Here is a 27485-nt window from a genome sequence, read left to right as displayed (position 1 = left end):
CAGGAAACCCAAACAATATTTGGTTTGAGCAGAAGGGAATTTCTTGGCCCATGTAAAGCCTAGGGGTAGCTCTGGCCTCAGTGACTCGGGTCTCAGACGATGAGAGCAGGCCTCTGCTTCCCTCCCTTCCATGGTGTGGCGTGCTCACCTGTGTCAGCCTCGGGCAGGGCAGCTTAGTGGTCGGGCAAGGACTGGGAATTGCACTGCTGGATTTGAATGCTGGCACCACATTCACTAGCTGTGTGACCTGCGCAAAGTGCTTAACCTCTCTGTGGCTCAATTCCCTTCTCTTTAAAGGGGAAAAACAGGACCCAGCTAGTGCATTTTTAGTTAGGATGACACGAGATTCACGTGTGTAGAGCACCTGGCACAGCGAGTGCGCGGTCAGTGTGCCTGTTTTCAGTCTCAGCCTCCGTGAGAGGCCAGATGTGGCTTTATGGCCTCTCAGGTTCAAACCTATCAGGAAAGAAGGGGGTCATCTCCCAGGTCGCTCAGGCCAAACCCTGGGAGCAGCTGTGACTGGGCCCGTTTGACTCTGTGCTAACCCTGAAGTACTCTGCTGCAGTATGGAATGTTCTAGGCCTCGGTCACATGCTCTACTCAGAGTGGGGGGGTGTCGAGACACCCTAAACCACAGGGCCAAAGGAGGGGGATGTCTCCTCACCAAATCTAGTCCTGTTTCGGTCCTGGGGTGGACAGACACCAAGGGGCCATAAACCAGCTCACGGCTGCTGCAGATGGGGGGCCACAGGCCGGGGGTGGGTGATGCGTCTGGTTCTGGTGTGTTGAGTTAGAAGCACATCAGGGACACCAACGGGAGCTGTCAGGTGGACAATTAGTGTACGGGGCTGGGGCTCAGCAGAGAGGGGCTGGGCCGTGATGTTGAGAGCTGTGGGAATGGGTCGGGTTGGTGTGAGGTCACTGTGGTGAGAAGGGAGGAGACCGAGCATGCAACCCTGGCAGGCAGGCCCCCACTTAAATGCAGGGCAGAGAGGAGCGCCCAGGGAGGTGGGAGGGAAGCCGGGGAGTGGGCTGTTTTGGGGGTCCGGGAAGATGATTTCGGAACTGAGGGGTGGCCCAGAGTGTCCGTGCTTCCCAGCAGTTCTGGGGTGCTGGGAAGGGGCCTGAAGCTTGAGGCCTTGGAGGGAGGAGTGGGGAAGGCTTCTACCTCTGCTGCTACCTCAGCCTCCGGGGGGAGAAAGGAGCCCGTATGGGGAAAGTGGGGAGATGGTTACCTCTGGGCCAGGAAACCCGTGTGGGGAGAGGGATAGGTTTATTTTTTGTCGTACGCTCCCTTGTACTGTGTGAGTGCTTTACCACACACGTCACACCTAGGCAAAATGAAACAATAAATAACAAAACCAACACACACAAAGGAACCTCGTCCTACTCCCTGGGTGCTGGGCTTCCCTTCCAAGCCGCAGCAGACTTCTGTGTGTCCTGCCTCCTGCCCGGAGGGCTGAGACTTCAGCCACACTCCACACCCCACCCCCGAGTCCTCTGTCTGTCTGTCTGTCTACCTTGACAGGGCTCGGAACTACTCTGTCTCTAAAACCCCTATTTCAGATGCTGCTGTGTGTTATGGTCACACCACTATTCTTTAACCTGTGCGTTCCAACCTTTCACAATGGTCCCTGGACGTCGTCGGCCTCTGCTTCCTCCCTATCCCTGAGCTCCTCCCCGCCCCCACTTCCTTCCCCGCGGTTAGATTCCAGGGTGTGGTAGTCCTGCTCCAGCCTGCTGCCTGCCTTCACTCCTTCCTGGAGCCCTCTCGGGAGGACCTCAGCCCTGGATGGCTGCGACTCTGTTCTTGAACTTGCACCTGGGCTGCTGAGCGCCCCCAAAGAACATCTCAACCCTGGGCAGACTGATGGCACCAAGAATGGCCACCAGCCCCACTGGACCCTCACCACGCCTGCCCTCACTCCAGCCAGCTCTCTCTCCCAATGCTGGATGACTGCAAACCGGCCCCATTCTCAAACCCTGCCCCGCAACCCCTACACTCTGCTGAGATGCCCTCGCCTCCTGCTTCTCACAGAAAAGAGGCGCCAGCAGACAAGACCCCTCCACTCCGTCCCCAGACCCACAAGCCCACCTCCCCTGGAGCCAGGGGCTTTCCACGTGTCCCTGGGAGAGGACCCTCTTCCCTGTGTGGAGGATGCGCTCTCCTCCTCTACCCCCTCCCACTCCTGGGGTGCTGACTGTCCCCCTTCACGCCTGTTTCTTAACGCCCCTTTAATCACTTCTCCGCTGGCTCCAACTTGGAAACACACTCAGGTTTCTTCCACCTTAAAATAGCCTTCCTCTGCCCGCAGGCTCCTCCAGTTACCACCCCCTGTCTCGCTTCGTCTTGCAGCCAAACTTCTCCAAAGAGCTACCCAGGCTCGCCGCCCTTGTCCTCAGCTCTGCTCACCCCTCGCTCCTCTCCAGCCTGGCTTCCCCCTAGGCTGGGGCTCAAGATCGCCAGCCTCTGGCTGGTTGTTCCTGCCTGCTTTTCAGTTTTTATCTCAGCTGCTCTCCTGGCCCCTCTCTCCTCCTCACAGCTCTCCCCTCCGCGACAGCTCCTCTTGAGGTGGAGAGGAGAGGCTGAGACTGTGGGCTCCAGAACAATGCTCAGTCCACACCGTGAGGCTGCCACTCACTGGGTGACGGAAATTCTCTCCCTCATTAGTAAAGTAGGATGAGGATAATACCCACTTGGGGACACTCCCCACACTCCGATGCTGACGTTGGAGCATGGGAGCCTGGGCTCTGGAGCGCCTGCCTGGCTGGATCCAGCTCCCAGCCCGTCCCTGTCTCACCTCTCTCTGAGGGTCTCTAGCCAGCGCCTCCTCTTTCCCCTCCTGGCGCTCACATGCCGAGTCCTCAGGACTCTGTCCTAAGTCCTCCTCCTACCCTGCCCTCTTGCTCTGGGTGCTCCCTGCCTTTCTGGAGCTTAAATGGCTGTCTCTATGCCACGGTTCTGGAATCTGCAGCCCCAGCCTAACCTGGGTCCTGGCCACAGTAATCCATGGGTCCGTTCTACACTGATTTACTGAGCAGCCCCTGCTATAGACACAGGAGCACACACGGAAACGAGGCAGAGGTCCCTTACCCCAGAGTCTCTGTTCTGGTGGGAAGGAGCATTTGATGGACCTGTGAACAAATACACAAGGGATTGTGCCATGAAGAAAATAAAACAGAGCAATGGGATGGGGACCTATGGGGTGACTTTAGGTGGAGGTGGTCAGGGAAAGCTTCTCGAGGGAGGTGGCATTCGAGTTGAGACTCCATCCTGGAGGAGGATACACCCAGGCCAAGAGCTGGGGCACAATGTTCCTGCCAGAGGGACAACAGGTCAAAGGTCCTGTCTTGGGAATGTGTTTGGCACGTCTGACAGACTGAAAGGAGGCTAGCGCTGCAGGAGCTTAGTGAGCGAGAGGGAGTGCATGTCGAGGAGGAGGGCCGGGCCAGAGCACGGAGGCTTTCAGCGAGGGCGGCCTTGTTCCAAGCGCATCATCTTCACTCCTGGCATGTTCTGGCTCGCAGTGCGTGGTACCACCTCCTCCCTAGCAGCTGTCCTCGATTCCTCTCTCTCCTTCCCCTCCACAGCCAGTCCAGCACCAAATATAGAAAGTTCTGCCCCATCTCCCTGGCCACCATCCTCACCTCTCACCTGGCCCCATCACCTCTCACCTGGCCCCATCACCTCTCACCTGGCCCCATCACCCTCACCTGGCTCCAACACATCTCACCTGGCTCCATCAACTCTCACCTGGCTCCAACACAGCTCACCTGGCTCCATCACCTCTCACCTGGCTCCATCACCTCTCACCAGTCCCTCATGTCCATCAGTGCTTCTCAGCCCACCCATTCTCCACAGTCACCAGAGTGGTCTTTAAAAAAATATATCCTGTCAAGCCACTTTCCCATTTAATTCCCCCCACCCCACCACATGGCTTCTCGTTGCTCAAAGGATAGAATCCAAAACGTGGTCCCCAAGCTGTTGCCCCCTTGGGTCTCTGCTCCCTCTCTGGCATGGTCTCTCACCACTCTCTGTCGTGTCCTCTAGGCCTTTGAAAAGCTGTTCTCGCCCCTCCTTCCCATGGCCTGGCTGGCCCCTTCTCCTTCAGGTCTGAGGGGTCCCTTCCTGGTGGAAGCCTTTCCTGACACCCCTCCAGACTAACCAGGGTCCCTGTCAGGCATTCCCGCAGCACCCTGGGATTGCTCGCGAGTCTCCCTCCATGTTTTAGTTACACGGCTAGTGCCTGTTCTCTGCCGTCCTGGGAACTCCGAGAGGGCAGGCCCCTGCTGTGTGTTCACGGTGCCTCCCCGGGGACCCGTCATATGCCCAGCACACAGTAGGTGCTCGGCAAATACGTGTTGAGCGAGTGGAGGTCGAGTTCTCCAGAGAGGCCCTGGGAGGGGAGGATGGAGAGGAGTCTGTCTGGCCTGCCCCTGCCCCTTGAAGCTGGCTGCCCTCCAGCCCCGCTCATCAGCCTCACCCAACGAGATGAGCCCCGGCGCCTGATGTGTCCACGGCCTCTATTCCATAACCCTGTGACCCTGGCTCCTTCTAGCTCTGCTTCCTATCCCACTCTTGTTCTCCTCCCCGCTGGCTCATCTTCCATCCCCAGCCCTGCGGGGCATGCTGCTTCTCGGCTACAGGCCTTGGGATCTTCTTGACTACCACTGTTCTCCCTTCTTGGATGACAACAGCTTCTCTGGGAGACATCTGCACCCAAAGTAGCTAGATCCTGGGTCCAGCCCCAATGCTGGCCCAGATGGGACAGTTCCAGGTGACGCCCAAGCTCAGGTAGGGTGGAGCGGCAGGGGACCGGAGCTGCATGAAGGTACAGGGTGCTGGCGGGGTTACCATCCTTCACCAAAGGTGCCCAGGATTGGGAAGGGAGAGGCAGACTGGCAGCTGGGCACAAGTCTTCAGTGGGCATGGAGGTGTGATGGGTTTCATTCATTCATTCATTCATTCATTCCACCAACATTATAAACACTCACCATGTGCCAGGCACTGCTCTAGGCACTGAGGACGCAGGTGTGAACAAAACAGACAGAAATCATTGCCCCTGTGCTGCTGGTGTTCTTGTGAGGTGAGACAGATGATAAACTATGTACATAATTTAAAAATACAGGATATCAGATGGTGGATTGGTTTCCCAGGGCTGCTATAACAAAGTCACACAAGCTGGGTGACTTAAACAACAGAAATGTATTGTCTCACAGTTCTGGAGGCCTGAAGTCCAAGATCAAGGTGTTGGCAGGGCCATGCTCCCTCTTCGATCTCTTGGGGAGCCCTTCCTCATCTCTTCCTGCTTCACGGGGTCAACTGGCCTCTGGGGTGTTCCTTGGCTTACACAACCCCAATCTCTGTCTTCGTCATCATGTGGTGTTTTCCTGTGTGTCTCTGTCTCCAAGTTTCCTTCTTATAAAGACGCCAGTCCTATTGAGTTAGGGGCCCACCCTATTCCAGTGTGACTGCATTCTAATCTAACAGGGAGGGTGTGCAGAGGGTATGGGGAAAGATTGAGATTTTAAGTGGGGTCATCAGGGAAGGTGTCACCGAGAAGGTGACATTTGAGCAGACACCCGAATGAGAAAGATCAATAGATATATGTGAGGGAAAAGTGCTCTGGACAGGGAATGGCAAGTGCTGAGACCCGGAGGAGGGAGCTCACCCATGTGGTTGAGGAAGAAACAGCATGGAGGCCCAGGGAGCCAGGGTGCCATGACGGAAGCTCAGAGTCAGGAAGCTCCGAGAACGTGGACACCCCCAGGCTCCTGGCTCACTCTTCCAGTGAGAATGAGTGAGAGGCTGCAGCCGAAGCAGGTCTTCCACGGACAGCCAGAACATGCACCTCTCTGGGGCGTTTTCTCAGGGAGCCACTGAAGGGTGTGCTCTACTCAAACCAGAGAGAGAGCCGGGGACAATGGCACCCGGGCCTGGGGCGTGGGAGAGCTGTCAGCAGTGCCGTCAGGCGTGGGAGGGAGGGAAGGAGGACTGACGGCTGTCCCACGAGCTCTCAGGCCCCAGTGTCTCTTGGCTGGTGCTCTTCTCATGCAGGAATCCACAGATGGCCGGGCAAGTGGGACAGCTTCTTCTTGAACACCGTCCCTATCCCTGGCTGCCACGCTGCCCTGGCCCAGAACACAGTGAACTTTGCTGGAGGCCCAAGAGGTATTTTGGTGAAGGATCGAGTTAGGGCTCCAAAGCTGTCGGGGCGACTTGACTTTACTAACACGCTCGCTTGTACCGCATGAGGGTCCCTAATGTTTTGGCTTCACTGTCCCATCTGTGTCCCTCTCACGGCCACCTTGCCTCTTGCAAATCTGCCACCCCAGGCTTCAGGTGGCTGTCATGGAGGCGTTGCAGCCTGGGCCTCCCGCTGTTTCCACAGGGGGAGGCCCAGGGGGGCTTCAACCCCAGCTCTGTTTCTCTGCCAGGGTCTTTCTCCTCCCGAGCAGCCTAGACTCCTTCCCCCTCATGAGCTGCTCTTCATTCGCAGCTGACGGTCTGTATAAACCCTCCTCTTCTCATGACTTTGGACCCCATCCTTGCACAACGACAACCCGGTTAAAGGTAGATTTGCCTCTTCTCGGACTGGTTTTCGTGATAAGATCCGCCACATTGGCTGGAAACTTCTGTGCCTGAGCCATCTGCTTGCGCGTTAGCTCCATTAGCATCGGGATTTTTGCTGTTTTGTTCTCTGCACATGGAGGGCCGTTAGGAAATGTATTTTTGAATGAATAGCATCGTCCTTTAAATTTCTTTTTGATCACAGGGTGGGAAGCAGGGAGAAACTATAAATGCATCATACCCCCTTAGTTCTCTCAAGCAAAAAGCATGTCAACTCCCAGAAATGTGCTAGAACCTAACTGAGGCACATTGGAGCTGATCAGATGATACGCTGCTGGCGTGAACGGAAGCTTGAGAGAAATGACAGCACAGTTTAAGGGGGACAGTCGGTAGACGTGCAGATATCATCATGCTCATCCTTGCATTTAGCGACAGTGAAGTTTTGTGAGGAAATCAAAGAACTCCAAAATGCTTTCAATACTGTCAGTTCTTTAGATACCAGTCTTCATGGGTTTGCAAAAAAGGATCAGCACATTTTTTTCCCAGCTGGGTGGAGAGGGGCCGAGCTGGGTGGCTGGGTGAAGATTGGAACAGCAGGCTCTGGTACCTGGGAGGGTGTTCCAGAGGTTACAGAAACTGAGAACAGAACCAGCCCCTTCAATCGCACAGGTGGCTGGTGAACGGAACAGTTTGCTGCCTGTCAGTTCCCAATTTTGAATGTATCTTTTTTGTTTAAAATGTTTCTATCAGACACCAAATGTTACAGGAATTGTAGGCGAAATGAATTAAAAGTAGAAACAATATTTTGTCCTTTGTTATTTGAGAGAAATGATGAATATTTCAAAGCCATTTGGAGGAAAGCAGGGAATGAGATCCCCTTCTCCCCTTCCCCAGGGGTGAAGGCAGTGTTCCTCAAAGTGGGTTCTGTGGTGTGCTCGCCTCAAGGGGCTTTACTGAGTGTTACTTGAAAAGGGTTCCGTGGTCTAATCAGTTTGGGGATTGTGTTAAGCAAAATTAAACAGGTTTTTTTTTTTTTTTTTTTTGTGAGGAAGATCAGCCCTGAGCTAACATCCATGCCAATCCTCCTCTTTTTGCTGAGGAAGACCAGCCCTGAGCTAACATCTATTGTAAACAGGCTTTTGTATTGCGGTTCTTTTAAGAGGCATTAATATGCCAATATTATAATGAATCTAAGAGAGGCATAGAGGATTTGCAAGTAGATTTGACCAAAGAATTCTTTTTTCCCTTCCCCCTCTTCTTTTTTTTTTTTTTTTAAAAAGGAGCATCACATGGGACCACCATTCCAACAAATATACTTTGGGAAGCTTTGCTTAAAATCTTCCCTTTGGAAGAGAAGAAAAGTTTTGGAAAAAATATGCCACTTCAGATAGTACATTTCCCTGACTTTGTCAGAACAACAGTATAAAATTAATTTTATTTCCAACGACTGTAATGCCACATTACTAAATTTAAATTCACTTTTTCCCCAAAAAGTGTTTTAAAGAACACATTTCGGAACGACTCCTTCTGTGAAACAAACCTTTACAGGGAGCAATGGCCAAATATGTTTAAGAATTTTATACAAGATGCAAATGTGATCCCAGAATTTCAATTCTGCCACTCTGTTTTACCCAGCGTTCACCGTGCTCTGTGGTTCCTGCCCCGTGACCAATGCTGGCTGGGTCTCTTTCAGCTTGGTTGTTACGAGGAGGAAAGCCCATTCCTCGAAGAGTTATTTTGTTTGTTTTGGTTTGACCAATCTCTACAGTAGGTCAGCAACCTTGTTGCCTAAAATGAACTGACCCAGAGACTGGGATCAGTGGCCTGGGCTGTTGGCTACAGAGCTGGGACCAGGGGCCAAGCCGAGGGAGCCTGAAGGCCTGACATGCCGGCGGCTCTGCGGGGAGGTTGGCTGCATTGACTGAGAGATTGATAATGTTTTACTAGTCTTATCTGAGCTTATCCTGGCATGTTTCATCATGCTGGACATTCTGGACTTTAATTTCTGAAGTCGTATCTCCGGCCGCTGTGGTTATGGCTGGAGGTTGTCCCGTGGGCTCTGTGGCTGGACCAAAATAATGGAAATGCACAGATTCTTTATGGAACTAGTTTATTATTAAAAAGTAAGTAACGCTTTTGGAAGAATTTAACTTGAAAACTTCTCACAAAACTTCTTGCCTGTTGAGTTAAGCTTCCCTCAGAGAGGGGCCGCTCACTCGCACATCCGGGTCACCTGTCCCCCGCCACCTCCAGGCGGCTGGTCATGGGGCGGCCTGGCCTCCAGAGGTGCTGGGCCCCGACCCTTTCTTCACGTGCTCCTCCGTGCTCCTCCCTCCCTGGGCCCGGGAGGCTGCCTCTCGCCTCCTGGCCTCTGCAGCACTCCTGACCTCACCTCCCTGGCTGTCCGTCATGCAGGGCTACACGGGGTTGGTGAGTGGTCCCTCTCCCAAGGCTGGGACTTGGGCGAGTCCAGTGAGATACTTGCCTTGAGCACAAAACACTCAGTAATCAAGATAAAGACTATTTTATATTTTAGCGCAATATTTAAAATCATCACAGTTAGTGCAGAAAATGCACAATGGACAGATCTCAAAATTGTAAAGAGAGAATCTGACCCGCCCTTGCAGCGGTCTCACCTACGCCCCGCCCTGCATTGTCCTCACTCTTTTCTCTGCGTAAACTTGTCCATCCCACGTTTTTAACCACTGTTTCGGTTTTCTATTGCTGCACGATAAACCACCCCAAAATGCAGTGTCTGGAAACAGCCACCACCGTTGGTTTGCTATTTGCTCCTGATTCTGCACTTTGGGCTCTGAGGGGGGCGCTGGGTGGTGCCACCGGGGCTGGAGGAGCCAAGACATCTTTGCTCCCATGATTGGTGCCTCAGATGGGGTGAGGGGACCAGAATGGCTGGGGTATCTTTCTCTCCTCTTGGTCTCTGATTCTGTAGTCTAGTTTGAGCTTCTTTTTTGGTGAGGAAGATTAGTCCTGAGCTAACATCTGTTACCCATGCTCCTCTTTTTGCTGAGGAAGATTGGCCCTGGGCTAACATCCATGCCCATCTTCCTCTACTTTATATGGGATGCTGCCACAGCATGGCTTGATAAGTGGTGTGTAAGTCCGCGCCTGGGCTCTGAACCTGGGAACCCTGGGCTGCTGAAGCAGAGCGCACGAACTTAACTGCTACACCACCAGGCTGGCCTCAGGCCTGAGCTTCTTAATGTGGTGCTGGGTCCTAAGAAGTTAACTCGGTGTCACCACTGCTGCTTTTGGTCAAAGCAAGTCACAAGGTCGGCCCAGATTCAAGGGGGACGGAGGGATGGGGGGTTGTGAGTCTCTTTTGAAACCAAGTATACTATCAGGGTGGTCAAATACAGTGCCCACAAGGGCTAGGTGTGAAAGGCAGCGGGCCCCTCTAAGGGAGGGGCCGCTAAGCAACTTGAGATAACTGTTGCATGAGGGAATTCGAGCCCAATGGTGTCAGATCTTCTGATTTTTCAAGAGGAGATGGAAATCTAGACTTTTATATAAATTCTACTGATTTTAAAATGTAGGCTCCATTGGAAAAAAATGAAGTGAGGCAATCCAAACAGCCTAAGCTGACCCATGGGCTGTCAGATGCCTCCATCTAGATGTCCCCAGCCATGTCAATTTCTGCACGTCCAAAATTGAACTTGTCATATCTTCCATGCCCGTTGTCCTGGGTTCCTGTTCTCAGTGATAACACAGCAAGCATCCAATCAGCCAGGTCACCGAGGGACTCCTCCGAGCACCCCCTTGCCTCAGTTCATCACCATGACTACTTCCCGGTTCTAGTTGTTAACAATCTCTAGCATCCATGCCGTCCTCTCTGTGTCTTTGCCACTGTCTTTGCCACTGTCTTCAGGCCCTCATTCTCTCTTACTTGGACCATTTCCACAGGTGTCCCTGCCTCCCAATCATCTCCGTTCCAGTCCTTTCTCTAGAGATGTGCTGTCCAATATTGTAGCCACTAGCCACCTGTGACTATTTAATTTTAAATTAATTAAAATTAAATAAAATTTAAAAATTCAATTCCTCAGTCTTAGTGGCCACATTTCAAGTACTCAATAGCCACATGTGGCTAGTGGCTTCCATTTTGGACAGCACAGACATAGAACATTTCCATCACTACAGAAAATTCTATGGGACAGTGTTGCTCTGTGATCACATTACTGCCTAAAACCTCCCTGGTTGTCCAGCTCCCTCTGGATAAAGTCCAGTCTCTTTAACCTAGTTTACACCTCCACCCTGTCTGGGTGCACCTGTCCAGCTGCCTCTCCCATCTTGTCATCACATGCCCCCTCCGCTCCAGCCACCCCGGCTCCCCGCATTTCCCTATCTGTGTCGACACTTCCTGCCTGCATGCCTGGGCACCCTTGGAGCCTGGAGCTTGCAGCCTGGAGCCCCTGCATAACCCAGGCTCAGTTCAAACACTGCTCCTCCTTGGGGTTTTGTAGCTCCCACCCCAGGGCCACACACCTGCCTGCATTGCACTCCCTTAATACCCTTGGCACAACTTGACTAGAGGACTTAGCACTCTGCCGATAATCTGTCTGCCTCTCTCTGTGAGGTCCAGCTGTGCTTCCTTCCTGTCTGCACTCCCCAGGCCTAGCCCAGTAGATTGCCCCGGGGTGGGGGGGTTGGGGGTGGGGTCAGGAGAGATTTGGAACACGATCCTGAGAAGCACCCTAGAATTAGCAGGAGGCTTTCATTTGCAAGGCCACACCTCGCTCACACTGGATTAAGCAGTAAAGGGGGCTGATGAGCTCAACCAACTGGCCAGTGCCGAGGAAGAATGGACCCTGGGGCTGGTTTGGCTGAGGCTCAGCCGGTCAAGGCCTGAGAGTCTGTGGTCTCTCCAGGCAGGCGCGGTGCAGTATCCGCCTGAGACTGGTGCCCCCGTGTGGCCCAACGGGGTACAGCAGCTCCCAGGGCTGTAGCTTCCCGGTCCAGTCCCCCGACTGGGGGAAGGAGGGAGGGCAACTTTGGGAGGCTCTCCTAGGAGAGGGAGGAACCCACAGCAAAATTCTCCTCGGCCCAGACGGATGGTATTCCTGTCCTGACTCGTAACTGGTGGGGGATGGGCATGGTCTTGTTTGCCCACCCTAGAACCATTGGAGGAGTCATTTCCCCACAAAGCACATGGGTTGCTTGGGGAGAGGAGTACAGCTGAAATTAGATTAGGGATGTTACCAAGAAAATGGGGAATGGTTGCTGGGGGGTGCATCTGAGGGCCACCGCAGCCCGCCAGGGAGTTAGCAGGAGTGGGTGAAAATCGGAGAGGCACCCCATTCTTCCCCTCCTCCAGCCTCAGTCAGGGAGGGGCAGCCTCTGTCCACAGCTGCTTAATGGAGAAGTCTGGGGAGGTTGTGCCTGCCGGGCCCATCAAAGAGCGTCCCCCGTCCCCTCCAGCTCCAGCCAGGCTGGCTCCTCTCTCTGGCTCTGATTCGCCAGCCCTTCCAGCCTCAGGGCCTTCTCAGAAGCTGCAGTATAGCCTGGAACACTTCCTCTTACACTGCTCCCCCACCCCTGCCTGCACCCCTAAACTTATGGAATGGGTGGGACTGAGGGAGGCCCCTCCGTTGCAGCTTCAACTCCCTCATATAAGCTCTCAAGGCACCCTGAAAGTGTGCTGGGGGAGGCGAAAGATCCCTCATTTCTCCATAGGCAAGCTCTGAATCAAGGAAGGTAATCCAGTCCACAGCCCTTCTCTCTTCTGATGCCAGTGGGCCCTGGGGGGCCAAGAAGAAATGAAGGATAATAGACAGAATAATGGGGACCTGATTAGCTCGGGAACAGGACAGGCGCCTTGCAAATGTGGAAACGCTCTTCCCACAATCTCATCTGTCTGAACTCCTTGTCCCAGGGGGATGCTCTGATGTTCATCTAGGCTGGAGCCACCTGAGAAGGAACTGGTGGATCTCTAGCTCCCTCTAGTGGGAATCCTGAAAAGGAAACTAATGGGAGGATTCCCGTCATCGTCTTGGTCAAGGGGCGGAGTGTAAGGGGTGGGGGGTTGGGACGAGACTGCACCCTATCTCCTCCAAGCCCCCCACCTCCAAAGGTACACAGCAAGGCATTGCCTCCTTCCCCCTCCACGCCAAAGCTTGGGATGCTATTTAGGGTTGCAGGACCCAGACCTGGGCTGTTATGAGGGAAGGTGAAGGAGGAATGCTCCTGAGGGAAGGAGCGGATGCCCGAGGGGGAGGGAAGGAGATGCTGGGTGTGTGGTGGGAGCCCGAAGGCAGGAGAGCAGCTGGGAGTGGGGGACCATGTGTGGGGAGTCCCTTCCTTGGAAAGGCCGCCGTCTTTAGGTACATTCCTTAGTGAATCAAGGGAAAGTCCAAGTCAGCTGAGGCTTTAGCCAGTTCCTCTCAGAAGAGGTAATTCCCTTTTATGTGGACATTTCAGTGAGGAAATTTGCATATGGAGTAAATGTGCTTTTGGGGGAGATTTAAGGGACACGGTGGCAAAGGTACCCGGTGTCACCCCAATTCCTTCCACTTTCCAGCAGAGACAATGTCAGCCTACTGAGGCCAAGAGGTCCACAGGGCGATCAATGGCTCTAGAGGTGGCAAAGCCATGGCAGGAAAATAAACCAGAGGATGTGCTGGGGAGACGATGCACCCTAACCTTCTGCCGGTGCCCAGAGAATAGAGAGCTCTGTCGCCCGCACCCTGAGAGAAGGTGATGGGGCCAGCAAACTCCCACCTTGTCGTCTGTGCTGGGTACCGTGCCCTGGATCGTAGCATCCATTCCCTCCTCCTTCGATGTGCCCTCTGTACTGCGGGGGCCAGAAAGCCGGACACCACACTTCTCAGGCTCCCGTGCAGCTGGAGCGCGTTAGATGCCCCAGAGAGATGCGCTCGTGCAGGATCTGGAAGATGGAGGTTTTGGTGGGGGCCGTCTTCCTGCTGAGCAGCAAGGCTGTGGAAGGTGGTGATGGTGTCTGGCCTTTGTGTCTCAGTGTCTGGTCATGGTTGTCTGGGACATCGGATGGTGGCTGTGGTGGCAGCAGTGTCAGCTGCAGTGACTCCTGATCTGTGGTGGCGGGCCTGGTGGTCTGGTGGGGTGTCCCTGAACGCAACAGTTCCATGGGCAGCCTCCTGACTCCCGCTGTCCCCTGCCACCTGCCGCCTCCAGCCATGATTTTATGAGCCCCTATTTCCTTGCGTTGAATCCCTTTTTAAACCTAAAATGGTTTGTTTTCCGCATTCCTGGTGCAGTAGACACACAGGGGAGGCTGGTTTGAATGGATAAAAACAGAATGTTGAATCTGCTCCTAAAAGAGATCTTTGGGGCTCTTGGCCCTAAAAGAGAGGGCCACCCCAGTTGGGGGGATAGGAGGTGGGGAGGAACCCTCGGAGGTGCAGGGCTGGATGGAAGTCCTGTTTACAGAAGCCGGCGGGATGAGGGGCAGGGAAAGTGTAGGAGGGGGTGAAGTGGAGGCTCTTGGGAGGACCAGCCTCTGGCTAAACAGCCACGCTGGCCAAGTTGACCTCAGGACCTTGGACTTTTGGTGAAACACCATGGCCCAGGGGCTCCCTTCTCTCTTAGCCGCAGCTGCTCTCTGGAAAGATCTGGGAGCCCACCTACCCTGAAGCACAACACGGCCAGGCCTGTACCTCAGTCCCCAGGGCGGCTGGGGTTGAAGGAGCTTATTTTAGAAGGAAAGTCCCTTCCAGGTCAAAGGCTAAAGCTCTCCCTGGGAATTTCAAGCATCAGCTGGGGGAAGGGGGTTCTGTTTTGATGTTAGAACATCTTGAAATCAGAGGTAACCCGACTGAGGGGGTGTCACGAATGGTGTTATGGGATGCGGCAGTCTAACACATGGCCCCCAACTCTCCAACACTCCTCCCATTGAAATGGGGTCTATGTCCCCTCCCTTAGAAACTGGCCGGGCTGTCACTGCTTCACCAGTAGAGGACAGGGGACGCAACGCCACGTGCCTTCTAAGGTAAGGTCACAACAAGCCAGGCAGCATTGGCCTGGGCCTCTGGGGATGCTGCTCTCCGTACACGCCCTCTTGGGACCCAGCTGTCAGGCTGTGAGAAGCCAGGGAAGAGGCCCCGTGTAGACCCTCCAGCTGACAGTCCTAGCAAGGCCAGCCTTTCAATCATCCGGTCCAGACATGTGAGTGAAGAACGGAGAGATGATTCCAGCCCCAGATGTCAGAGTTCCCCCACCCATTTGAGTCCTCCCAGCTGCAGGTCCAGGCTGCACCCCTGACCCACAGACCCTGTGAACACAAAATGGGTGCTGTTTATGCCAGGAAGTCAGAGGAGAGCTGAAACATTGCGGTAGCTGACCGCAACTTGGGCTCACTCCCCAGCAAGGGCCCTTCTGCGGGATCCCCGTCAAGCCCCACACTCAGCGGGCTGTCATGGGGACAAAGCCCAGGGGCACTTTGTGAGACCTGCCGACCGACAGGGACATGAGAAGGTCATGGCAACACAGCAGGACCCAGGCCTCCCCCCTCCACCTGTGAGCCGCCCTGGGATGGCAGCCGGGGCCTCCCTGCCCCACATGGACCCCGGCACATGGCTCAGGGTCTTCACGCGTTTCCACGGGAAATCCAGCTCCTGGCAGTGTTCTGTGATTTTTTGGAGCCGGGGGGGGGGGTGGGTGGGTGGGTCAGCATCCTGTCACTGTGCTCAGTGGTCTTCCCAATCTCCCCTCACCTCTCTTCCGCTCTCCCTCCACTCCCCATCCCAGTTTTCTCCCTTTATAAGGCAGAGAAGCTTCCCTCTGAAGTCTTGTCACAACTGTCACCCAGACCTTGGGGTCTGAGCTGCACCTCCGGACAGGCTCACCAGGCATGTCCGCACACTCGGGGCTCCCCCGGGGAGAACAGTCTGTGTCCGGTTGAGCGGGTGGACAACACGTCTCACTCCCGAGAGGGAGCCAAGACTCTGGGGCAGGCGGACCTCCAAGCCCTTGGGCAGGTTTGGTTATGTCTCTGAGCCTCGGTTTCCCCATCGGTAAAACAGGGGCAGTCAGTCCCTTGCAGGGGTGCTGTGGGGATGAGTGGGGGGCCCAGTGGGAACAGCGACCTTCCCCCAGAGCTGCTGACAGGGAACGGCCTCAGGGAGACCGTGATTGAACCCAGTGCCCAGGGGCGAAAGGCAGCGGCTTTTCCTCTCATTCCTGGTTCACTGGGATTATTAGGTAGGCTCTCGAGTCACTTACTGCACCAGAGACTCAGAATGACAGTGGCCTAAAGAAGATGGGACTGGGTTTCCTCCGACCCAGCGGTCCTGGCAGGAGCCTTCCTGGATGGGACCAGCAGCTGCACTGACTCGGGTCTCTGGCTCTTTCTGTCCTGTTGCCTCACAGGCTGACAGCACGTTTGATCTAAGCTGACTTGCCACCACCACCTCTGGGTTGCAGCCAGCGGGAGGGGACAAGGCGAGGGGGGCATGCTCCCCACGTGGAGGTTGAACTCCCAGCCTCCGCCTGCAACCTGTGGGCCATCCTCAGTCTTAGCCGCCTGGGTGCTGGGAAATACCTGTGCCCCTGTGCCCAGCAACAAATCAGGGCCCCACACCTTCCACAGCAGGGAGAGCACACATCAGGGGACAAAGGGAGTGCCTGCCATGCCAGGCACGGGCCTCAGGGGCCGGCCTCAACCATCCAGCTGCCCACCTTTCTACCAGCTCGGCTGCCAAGGCCACTGAGCCGGGAGCTGGGTTCTAGACGGGAAAGGACTCCATGCTGCCCTCAAGGAACAACCATTTCCTCGCAAACAAAGCGGGGGGAGGGTGTTTAGGGCCTGGTTTCAAAGGGCCAAGCTGTCCAGCTGGTCTGGGTCTCCCAGGTCTGGCCCTGGGACCAGCAAGACCATCCTGCCCTGGGAGACTGTGTCCCTGGACCATGTTGTCCTCTCTCCTGGAGGACTCTCCCTCCCCGAGTGTCACTTGGCACAGTGCCCTCGGTGTTGGTCAACAGTCGCATGAAATACCCTTTCCTTTTGCTGCAAAAATGCTTTATCAGGACACAGTCAGTCCCTGGCGTCACTCAGCCTTCCCCGTACCAAGACCCATGTGAGCAGTTTTCACTAGAATTTATTATAAGGGGAGAGCTTTGTCCCCACAGAGCAGAGAGTCTGCTTCCTGCAGAGAGTAACAGACCAGATTTTCTGTCCTCCCATTGTCTTGTGGCTGGTCACAGCACCACTGCCACTCCGGCCAGCCTGTTATATTCTCTGTTCCTGTGAGCCCAGCATCTCAGTTCTGTGTGGGTCTTACTCTTACGTCGTTGGCACTTGTCGCCTCCCACATTGTCTCTAGAGAGAAGCAGGCTATCATTAATGATGAAGTGGAGAACCAGGGCCCCTTAATTGGGAACAAAGCAAAACTGGTGGCCCCAAGGGGTGGTCCCATTGCTGCACTGGAGTGTCAGGGTTGACTCGGGCTTCCCGGCAGCTGGGCAGGAAGGGGTGGTTACCGGCTGTCCTCAGAGAGAAGGAAGCAGAGCAACGTTGTGAGGGAAGCAGAGCAGCAACCCTTAGTGGACGGCAGGGGCCCTGCAACGGTGCAGGGCGCGGGCGGGAACCTGGGCGCTGACCCCTGCTCCACCGCTCAGAAACTGTGTGACCCTGGGCGAGACACTTAACCTCTCTGTGCATAAGTATAGAAATGAAAGTATGTCCTCCATTAACATTTTCTAGGTGCTAAGTATTTTCATGCAATTCTCATTCAATACAGATGCTTGGTCTACGTCAGTCATACCTTCTCTTTTCCATAATTGATAGAGCTGAAAACTAAAACTCCAATAAATTTATGGATTCAGAAAAATTTGAGGAAGTTTAGAAAAAGATGATTACCAAAACTCTGAACTGTACAACACCTTGAAAGGAAACAACATCTTCCTTTACTTTATATGTGGTCACTGCCACAGCGTGGCTGACGAGTGGTGTAGGTCCCTCCGTGCCTGGGATCCGAACCTGCAAACCCAGGCCTCTGAAGTGTAACGTGCTGAACTTAACCACTATGCCAGGAGGCTGGCCCCAAGATACATTTTTAAAAAAGAAGATACAAACACTTCTACCTTATACATAAAATCTTGTTTAACAAACTTTAGTAAAATCAAATTCATGTCTTGTTATTCACATCAAATCTTTGAAGTGGTCTAGTTATAAACAGCTAGAAGTCTTTGCTTAAAAGCCACTTTTTCACTGACCATCCAAACACTCCTGATTCCCCGTCCCTTGATTACACTGCTCTATTTAATTTTTTGAAAAAATTTTTATCTCAAAAATTTTTAATTTTTTCCATAGCCCTTATCACCTAAGACACTTCTAAGTTGCTTATTTATTACGTTTATTTTCTTGTCTCCCTCCAGCCAGAATATAGGTTCCATGAAGGATCTTTGTTGTTCAAAAATGTGTTTCAAAGTCCTAGTGTCTGGCAAAGAGTAGGCTCTTACATTCAAATTATATTAAAATAGACTAGTAATTACCTTGTTAAGGTTACAATTGTCAATAGGTGGTGGTTATTTGTTTGGGGTGGGGGTGAGGAGAGAATAGAGAGGATACCAGTAAAGGTAAACTCACTTTAGCACAAAAGGAAAAACATACTAATATCACCCCTAATCAACAAGATATTCCTTAAGCTTAAGAACTTGCAAATAAGACAACTGTAAACATAATATTTGCACAACTAAAAAGTTGTAGCCTAAATCAACTCTGTATTTCAGCAGGTCGATTCTTATAAAACAGTGTGCCAAACTCTCAAAGAAACTGTACCTCGTCAGAAGAAGTCAAATTAATGCACATAACATCTAGGATTTGACTATTCGTGACTAACATCTGATATGTACTAATGGCAATTTTGCTGAGCTACAAATGTCAATTGCCAAGCTAGTTTGAACTGCATCACTTTTCTGAGTAGGATTTGGTAGATTATGACAAGCCAGGGCTCCCACTGCAACAACTAAAAAAGCTTGGATAAATCACGAAAATCATGTTTTTGGAGATAAAGGAGAGCTATGGAAGCTCCAAGGACAAAATGAAATTCCAGAACGATGACCTTCCCTTCCTGAAGGCATTGCAGATCCTGGACCAGAGGGAAATCAGTAGAGCTTTAAGGCAGCTGCAGAGGACTGGCATTATGAATTAGAAACTAAAGGAGCTCCCAACACAAAGCTGATTTTCCCCATTTGACGTTTACTGAGTTCTAAGGGGGAAGATGGGAGATTGGGAGCCAGGCTGAGAAGGCAGAGTAAAATCTCTGAGGTCTTGTGCAAGTCCCAGTGGAAGGAGGAACCTTGTATCAAACACAAGACATTTGCCAGATTTTGAAGCTGTATTGGGTAAGAGGCTAAATAGAGAGCTAATCTCAAACCTCTGAAGATCAGACTAAATCTTCCTTGGTGTTTCAGGGTTGAGGCAACAGAAAACTGCCAACTTATAAATCAAAAGCCTGAGAAGGTTATGCCCAAGGAACGGAGATAAATTAGAGGTGGATGGGGACTGACCTGTGGTGTAGTGGTTAAGTTCAGTGCAGTCCCCTTTGGTAGCCTGGGTTTGGTTCCCAGGTGTGGACCGACACCACTCGTTGGCGGCCATGCTGTGGCGGTGACCCACAAACAAAATAGAGGAAGATTGGCACAGATGTTAGCTCAGGGCTAATCTTCCTCAGCAAAAAAAAAAAAAAAAAAAAAAATAAAGAAAAGAAAAAGAAAAAAATATCAGAGGTGGACTAAGTCTAATTAAAATGGCTGCTTACCCCTGACCCGGCTCAATTCCTGACTGGACTGAAGCAATCAATCCGCTCCTGCCTACCAGAAGAAAGCACACATCTTGTCTAGTGGGAAAAATTATGTCATTTGCAGCTTCTAGCTTCTTTTACATGTAATGTCCAGCATATAGTCAAAATTTATAAGACATGCAAAAAGCCACAAAATAAACAGAGAATCAAGAGAAGAAAACTCAGAAATATAAGCAGACACACAAATGATCCAGTCAGTAAACAAAGATTTTAAAGTAACTATTACAAATATGTTGCAGAAGATGAATTGTATCATAGGTACAAATGACTAGAGAAAAGAAAGCTAGAAGGGTCTTGCTTTTAACCTAGGGCTGGTACTAGACTATAAAGGCAAAGAATAGGGGCCCGCCCCGTGGCTTAGTGGTTAAGTGCGTGCGCTCTGCTACTTGCAGCCCGGGTTCGGATCCCGGGCATGCACCGACGCACCGCTTGTCCGGTCAGGCTGAGGCGGCGTCCCTCATACAGCATCTAGAAGGATGTGCCACTATCTACTGGGGCTTTGGGGAGAAAAAGGGAAAAAAAGGAGGAGGATGGGCAATAGATGTTAGCTTAGGGCCGGTCTTCCTCAGCAAAAAGAGGAGAATGGCATGGATGTTAGCTCAGGGCTGACCTTCCTCACACACACACACACAAAAGGCAAAGAATAAAAAGGAGGGGGAAAAAAATGGAGATATTTAGAATGAAGAACCAATGAAACCTGAGTTGAGAGTGTATTATGTGTAAAAGAAACAAAGAAGTCTACAATAAAATCCAGGTTTCTAACTTGAAAAATTGATTCACTGATCCTGCCTCTCACCAGACATAGGAAAAAAAGATGGCATTACATTTGCATGCATATGCAAACTTCTGTTTATTTTAGAAGGGGCAGTTCAACATACTGACGTTTTATGATATCTAAGCTGTAAATATACCTACATAATTCTCATCTATAAATAAGCCATTTTGAACCATTTGCCTAAAAGAACTCCTTATTTAACAGAAGACACCAGTAATATAAATTCTGTGCCCATCCACCTAACTATTTTGCTAAAAATAACTCCATGATTAAAGGTTACAAGAGCCAACTACTAAAAATACAAATTAAGAGATAACCACTTTTTTGAGAACCCTAAACCTGAATATGTTCATTGGAAAAGTACCCAATAGAAATTTCATTATCTTTCTGCTGAGAATAGGTCTTTGAACATACAATTGGAGACTCTGTCTTTTTTTTTTTTTATAATTTTATTTATTTATTTATTTATTTATTTATTTATTTCCCCCAAAACCCCAGTAGATAGTTGTCTGTCATAGCTGCACATCCTTCTAGTTGCTGTATGTGGGACCTGGCCTCAGCATGGCCGGAGAAGTGGTGCGTTGGTGCGCGCCCGGGATCCGAACCCGGGCCGCCAGCAGCGGAGCGCGCACCCAACCGCTAAGCCACGAGGCTGGCCCTGGAGACTCTGTCTTTAAATCTAGTTAAGAAATATACCGAAGAATGATACCAAAATACATCACTGAAGGAAATTAAAACCACCATCCTTCCGCTCTATTTCACAGGTATTTTACATCTACTAATGAAACAATTAAAAAAACGAGAAATAGCAATAAAAAAATGATAGCGTACTGTGAGAAACAGAATTCTAATTGTTTCTTCAGACATTCTTTTAGGTCTTCTGTAGAAATTGCTGGATTGTTTTCTCTTGATGATAGAAAACAAGAGGGGAAAAAGTTAATACCAAATTACCCTAGGTGGTAAACTTCACATTTTGTTATACTCAGAATAAGTCACAAAGCATGCACAAATTAAAATTGACCACAAAACCTTATCTTTATTATTTTTAGAATTCAGACAGTACAAGGTCTGACTAATTTCTTTCAACCTATCTATTCTTTCTTTAGAGAGATTTCACATCAGTTTAAAAACTATTTTATCAAGTAATTAACAAAGCACCTTTAACATTAAAAGCACTTGGCTGCCATATTGTAAAACACTACCCTAAATACTTTAAAAATGTGATAACTGCCTATTCCTTTAATGAAAACAAAGAACAAAAGTAACAGTAATCTAAATTTGAAGAAAGGAACTAGCTAAACAAAGTGGGATACATATATATCTCCACATCTGTATTATTGGTAGTAAATCTGATGTTAGTCCCACTCCTCAAACTTCTCTCTTTTAATACTCTTTTCTTTCCATTCCTTGATTTTAAAGTACTATGTCTTCCTATGAACATTTAAAGCACTCAAATGTCCAAAGGATCAGACCAACTCTCTACAGCAAACTTATTAAATACCAACTGGTTGCTACATCACTTAAATCAACTCTATGTTCAAAGTAGCCAGTGGCTAGCTATATTATGGCCACAAGTAAGGAGCAGAACCCACCGTCTTAAATCACTATATGGAAATACCACCCCATTCCACTTCAGAAATCAAGTGCAAGCTGACAGACATCAGAAGTCTAGTCCAAATATTTATAATAAATAAGGAAATTGAGGATAAACCTTTATATACCTTGACTGAATTCACAAAACTAAGCAGAGATAGAAATGCCTACTCCCTATTACACTTATTTTCCAAAGAGATCCTTTAGAATTAGAAAAACAGGTAGTCAGAGTCCACGGTCCATTTTTAGTTTCTTTTAAATTTCATCCATATTAAATTCGAGCAACTACTAATCCACGCTAATTAAATGAATGTGAAAAAACATTTCACAAGTTGACTTGTAGTAGAACCATGTTTTTAATACAGCCTATTCCCCAAAATTAATTCCTGCAATTTCACGTTTATAAATGCATTTCACACTGACAAGAGTGATGGGAAAATTGATAGAATTTGCATTGATCCCAACTAATAGACCAAGAAAGTTGGACCCTCTGAAAGATTGTAATTTAGGTCTCTTTTAACTATTTTTTCCTTTTAATTTCACACTTTCCTTTAATAGGATCTTTAAGGTAAACATTCTTTTTCTTTTTTTTTTAAATTTTATTTATTTTTTTCCCGCAAAGCCCCAGTAGATAGTTGTACGTCATAGCTGCACATCCTTCTAGTTGCTGTATGTGGGACGCGGCCTCAGCATGGCCGGAGAAGCGGTGCGTCGGTGGGCGCCCGGGATCCGAACCCGGGCCGCCAGCAGCGGAGCACGTGCACTCAACCGCCAAGCCACGGGGCCGGCCCTAAACATTCTTTTTCAATTACAGTTTTCATGTTTGGTCATTTGAAAACAGTATTTATAACAACCATCTAACATTTCATTCACATAAACTTCTTTTCAAAAAAGAAAACAGACTGATCAATGCCTTCTGTTTATTAGAACAATGATAAAGACACTGTAGGGAGAAAAAGACTAGCAGATTGCATTTGCATTCTCATTTTACCAATAAAACCATAAAGTTTACCAGGAACGTCATATATTTGGTAACTCAGATCTTCTGGCCCTAAAATCATTAAGAATGATTCATGAAGAATCGGCTGATTCTTCAATGCCTGTAGTGTTTCTCGTGGTTTCACAAGATGGATACATTACTTCATACTCCTTACACATATCATCTGAAAGCTCTGTATTACCTGCATTAAAGAAAACATACTGACAGTAAATAGGAATTCTTTAAATCCTATCTTTAGGAACTCTGGGCACTATGTCTGTGATAAGATTTCAAGGAATTCTACGAGTTGAGAAAATGTCCTCACGGTTTTAAGCAGGAGTCCTCTTCCCAAAGGAGATAAGTTTTGACCATTATGGATAAGCTAAAATGACTAGCAATAGTTTAAACTTATATAGCACTATCTAGGTATCAGACAGCTTCATGCACTTTATCCACTTAATCCTCAGAAAATCCTACACCAAAAGCAATTAGTATTATTATTAATGTTTTACAGACAAAGGAAACAACAAGCATGGGGGAGTTAGGTCATTGGCCCAAGGTCAAACAGTGAGTAAACAGTATTGCCAATGATGAGAGCGCTCAAAGTTAACCACTACGACACTGGGCCAGGCTCCAAAACAAAGTTTTTAAAAATAGGAAAAAAACATTGAGAAGACATGGAAAATATTCACAGAAACTTGGGGAAAAAAACAAAGCAAGTTGATATCTTATTACAGAAATGATTCAATTTTGTGAAATAATGCAGAAGCATTAAACTAAATTGAACTAAAAATCACTGTTATCACTGGTTTCCTCTCAGTAGCAGCATTTCTCTTTTCATTTCTGTGCTTTTATGTATTTTCCTACAATTAACACCTATTACTTTTACAATCAGAAAATATAAAATGAAACATCTAAGATCCAAATTAAAAGACACATCCACTGGGAAAATCATTTTTGGCAAGCGACATAAAAGACTATTGTCTTCAAAGGAAGCTTATAGAGCCTACCAACTGATAAGAAAAGCAAAAACAAGCAAAAAAGACAACTCACAGCAAAGAGTACCCAAAAAGCAAATAAACATGGAAAAATGTTCAATCATACTTAATCATTGAATAAATGCAAAATAAATCAATTATTCCATTTTAACCTATATAGTGAATTTTTACAAATGAGAATGCCTGATGCTGACAAAGATGCAGTAAACTGGGCAATGGTAAAAACTGTCATAACACCTTTAGAAAGCAATTTTGTCAATAGTGATATGAAAAACTTTAAAAATGTTCACTCTTTGACCCACTGCAGTGAATTTTAGCCTAAGGGCTTTGTACACAAGAGTGTCCTTTATAGAATTACTCAACATAAAGAAAAACTGGAAACTGAAAATGTCCATCAAAAAAAGTTGATGTGTTTTTCTATAACAAATAGACATTAAAATGACACAATAATGAATCTCACAAGTCAGTTTAACTAGAACAAAGGCTTCTTTTTTCATTTAAATCCTAGATAACCATATTTGATTCATCTTTTGACTAAGGTTTAATAAAGAACTCCATCAAAATCCTTATCTCTTCCACAAAACTGCAAGTAAGCCCTTGAGACTACAGTTATATAAAACATCTATCAAATGATGTAAATTGTCCAAGTGCACGCTGAAACTACCTGCCAACAGACAGATAGTGTGTTAGCACACAGATACTCTCCAATCACCGCAAATATATTCAAATTGTCCATAAAACTGATAGATCAATCACCACCTCTATTTCTAAGCAATATGTGTCATCACCAAATAAGCCAAAAGCAGTCCTCATTATTGGGCCATTTTAAACCCATTCCTATCTGGGGAGAGAGAGAAATGAAAGGAAAAAAGGGAAACCAAATTCTTGGCAAAACAATCCTTTTGGTCATAAGAGACAGCAGTTTTAAGAGAACCAAGACTTAGGAAAAAGTCACCATAAATATTGTGACACCATCTCTTTGCTCATACATAACCATTTTACATGCCTATTTACTATCCGAAACAGAAATCCCATGCCACTTAACCCTACAAATGTTGAAAAACAGAAATAAAGTGTATACATTGATTAAACTTATTTGCCTCATAGCAGATTAATCATTCAGGTTTAATTTTTACATCTCCAATATTGAGAGGACCACTAAATTACAAGTACTTAAAAAAAAAAGACAAAACAAAACAGAACAAACTCCTATCATTTTATTCAGTATAAAACCTCAGGATCCTCCTACTAGAAGATGCTTAGGGGTATTTTATGGAAAGTAAAAAGGAAAATTAAACTGGGAATTTTTCACCCATTCTGACAGAAGAATAATAACTAACATTTATGGAACACTCAATTCATCTTTATAACAACTTCAGTTAAACACTATTATCATCCACATTTTGCAGATAAGGAAAAAAAGTTACTTTACTTACTGCATAGCTAATAAGACGGAGCCAGGATCTGAACCTAGGCAGTCTGGAGAGTCTGCCACTACACTACAGCTGCCTTAGAGAAAACTTGAAGACAACTAGTTACCTACTATTTAAGGAATATTATAAGTCTCCTCACCAAGTCAAATGGTCGCTGGCCCCTGTTCTGCCTAGAGTGGCTGATAATCCAGAAGAAATAGATACAAAAAATGTCTACCAGATAAGAACTAGGGTAATTCAGCTCTGCAATGATTTCTATCCTAGGGCCAAGGTACAGCTAACTTTCAAATGAATGAATAAATAAATAAAATTCACGGTAGTTTATGCAATAAAATTTACCCTCTATAACAAAGCACTTATCCTAATCTGAGTTACTTTGTCTTCAAGTTCCACAATGGCAGTGACCTTGCCTATGGCTTACTGCTCTCTAGCACCTTGAACAGTGACTAGTACACAGGAGGCTGACAATAAAATTTGTGAATAAATCAATGAATGAATATACACTATATGAGTGTTTCTCAAACTTTACTGTGCGTAAGTATCGTCTAGGGATCTGGATAAAATGCAGATTCTATTCAGCAGTTCAGGGCCAGAGCCAGAGAGTCTGTATTCCAACAAGCCCCCGAGTAAAGGAGTTTGCTGCTGGGCTGGGGTGCACACTGTGAACAGCAAGGTAACTGGACGACCCTAGATCATTTCCCCCAAGCTTTCAGCAGGAATCATTTACTTTCCACTGTGGAAGAAAACCTGAAGTTTATTCATCAATAAAGCTATCAGTAATAGCTGGTCCTCTAGTATCAGAGGCAAAAACAAGACTTACATACCCAAATTCCCACTACCTCTATCCGATGGCATCAAACGATTGTTTAAAAAAAAACATAAAAAACAAATTGAGGCCTCCATCGATCAGTGGCTTAACTTTTGGGGAGTCATGGATTGCTCTGAACATATAATTAAAATTACAGACTTCTCCCTAGAAACTTCTACATATAAGATTCATGAATCCCCTTATTAAAGAATAAGAATCCTATTATAGATATTTAGCATTTAAATAATTTAAACAGTCCTCAAAATACTGAGCCATTTTACTTGAGATTGGTCATGTGATAAAGCCAATGGCCCGCTATACAAACGAACTCAAAAACACTCACACCTCAAATATCAATACTAAATGTCAAAATAATCCTTTTCAGAAAAGGGTGCCTTTTAATTCCTAGTGTGTAGGAATTCAAGCCAGCAAACCATTTGTTCCTTTCAAATGAAAATGACCAGAAAACTGAGATGAGACTAATCTTTCCTAAGCATATATGAAAGCAGCTGCTCACATACACTGTTTCTATAAACCAGCTACCACCCTACCTGCTGTACATTAACTGTCAGTCCTCTTATCAATCCTGCGAGATAGATGTAAACATTATCCTCTTATGTTAGCATTAGCCTCAATTTACAGGTAAGGAAACTGAGAAGCAAGTTAAACAACTTGCCCAAGGTCATACAACTAGAAAGTGGCCCAGCCTGAGCAGGCAGCCTGGCCCCCCGAGTCCAGGGTCTTAACCACTTTTTTATGTAACCTTGTATATAAATGTATCTTATCATTATTACTCAATCACTACCCTCCTGTTTTTGCCCTTCCCCCAGCTCTTCTAGGTTTTAGTGATTAAGAATAAAGTGGCTATAAACATTCTTGAGCAATTTTTTTGTGTGGACATAAGTTTTCAAATCTATTGGGTGAATACCTAGGAGCATAAGACTACATTACTTTGTAGTTAACTTTGTAAGAAACTGCCCAATTGTCTTCTCAAGTAGCTATACCATTTTTCATTCCCACCAGCAATAAACAAGAGTTCCTTTCGCTCATATCCTTGCCAGCATTTGGTATTATCAGTTTTTTGGATTTCAGCTATTTTAATAGATGTGTAACAGTATCTCATAGTTGTAATTTGCAATTCTTTATGACAGAATGATATTGAGCATCTTTTCATATGCTTACTTACCATCTGTATATCTTATTTCTTACCTTTATTTTTTTTTATAAGTTGTACATGCATGCTACTTTGAGAAGAGTGTTATGGAAGAGTCACAGGGAACGGATGTGACAGACATTCTGTAATGCATTTAGAGAAGTGTTTAAAAATACATGCAATAAGGATGCTTATGAGAGTGGTACGTGCATACTACTTTGGGAAAAGTGTTATTTCAGGGAACGAATGTCTTATCTTTATTTAGAAGAATAGTTTTGCTGGGTATAGAATTCTTGGTTAGCAGTATTATTCTTTCAGTACTTTGAATATGTCATCCCACTGCCTTCTGGTCTCCATTGTTTCTGATAAGAAGTGAGCTGTTAA

At 48.0% G+C, this 27485-nt stretch overlaps 1 protein-coding gene across 1 annotated transcript in view; it reads left to right on the top strand.

Annotated features, from left to right (window-relative positions):
* The first annotated feature begins 5722 nt into the window (after positions 1 to 5722).
* The window catches only part of LOC131416575 (protein FAM186A-like), a 43044-nt gene continuing 21281 nt past the window's right edge, over positions 5723 to 27485 (top strand). Inside the window, 5 exon segments of the mRNA XM_058559243.1 lie at positions 5723 to 5738; positions 6059 to 6192; positions 8825 to 9001; positions 11455 to 11508; positions 13414 to 13528. Coding sequence (XP_058415226.1) covers positions 5723 to 5738; positions 6059 to 6192; positions 8825 to 9001; positions 11455 to 11508; positions 13414 to 13528 — 496 coding nt within the window.

This window comes from Diceros bicornis, chromosome 17, assembly GCF_020826845.1.
Source record: "Diceros bicornis minor isolate mBicDic1 chromosome 17, mDicBic1.mat.cur, whole genome shotgun sequence".
In the NCBI taxonomy this organism is placed as follows: Eukaryota; Metazoa; Chordata; class Mammalia; order Perissodactyla; family Rhinocerotidae; genus Diceros; species Diceros bicornis.
The sequence above is the reverse complement of the archived record's forward strand: the minus strand, read 5'-3'. Positions and strand labels throughout refer to the sequence as shown.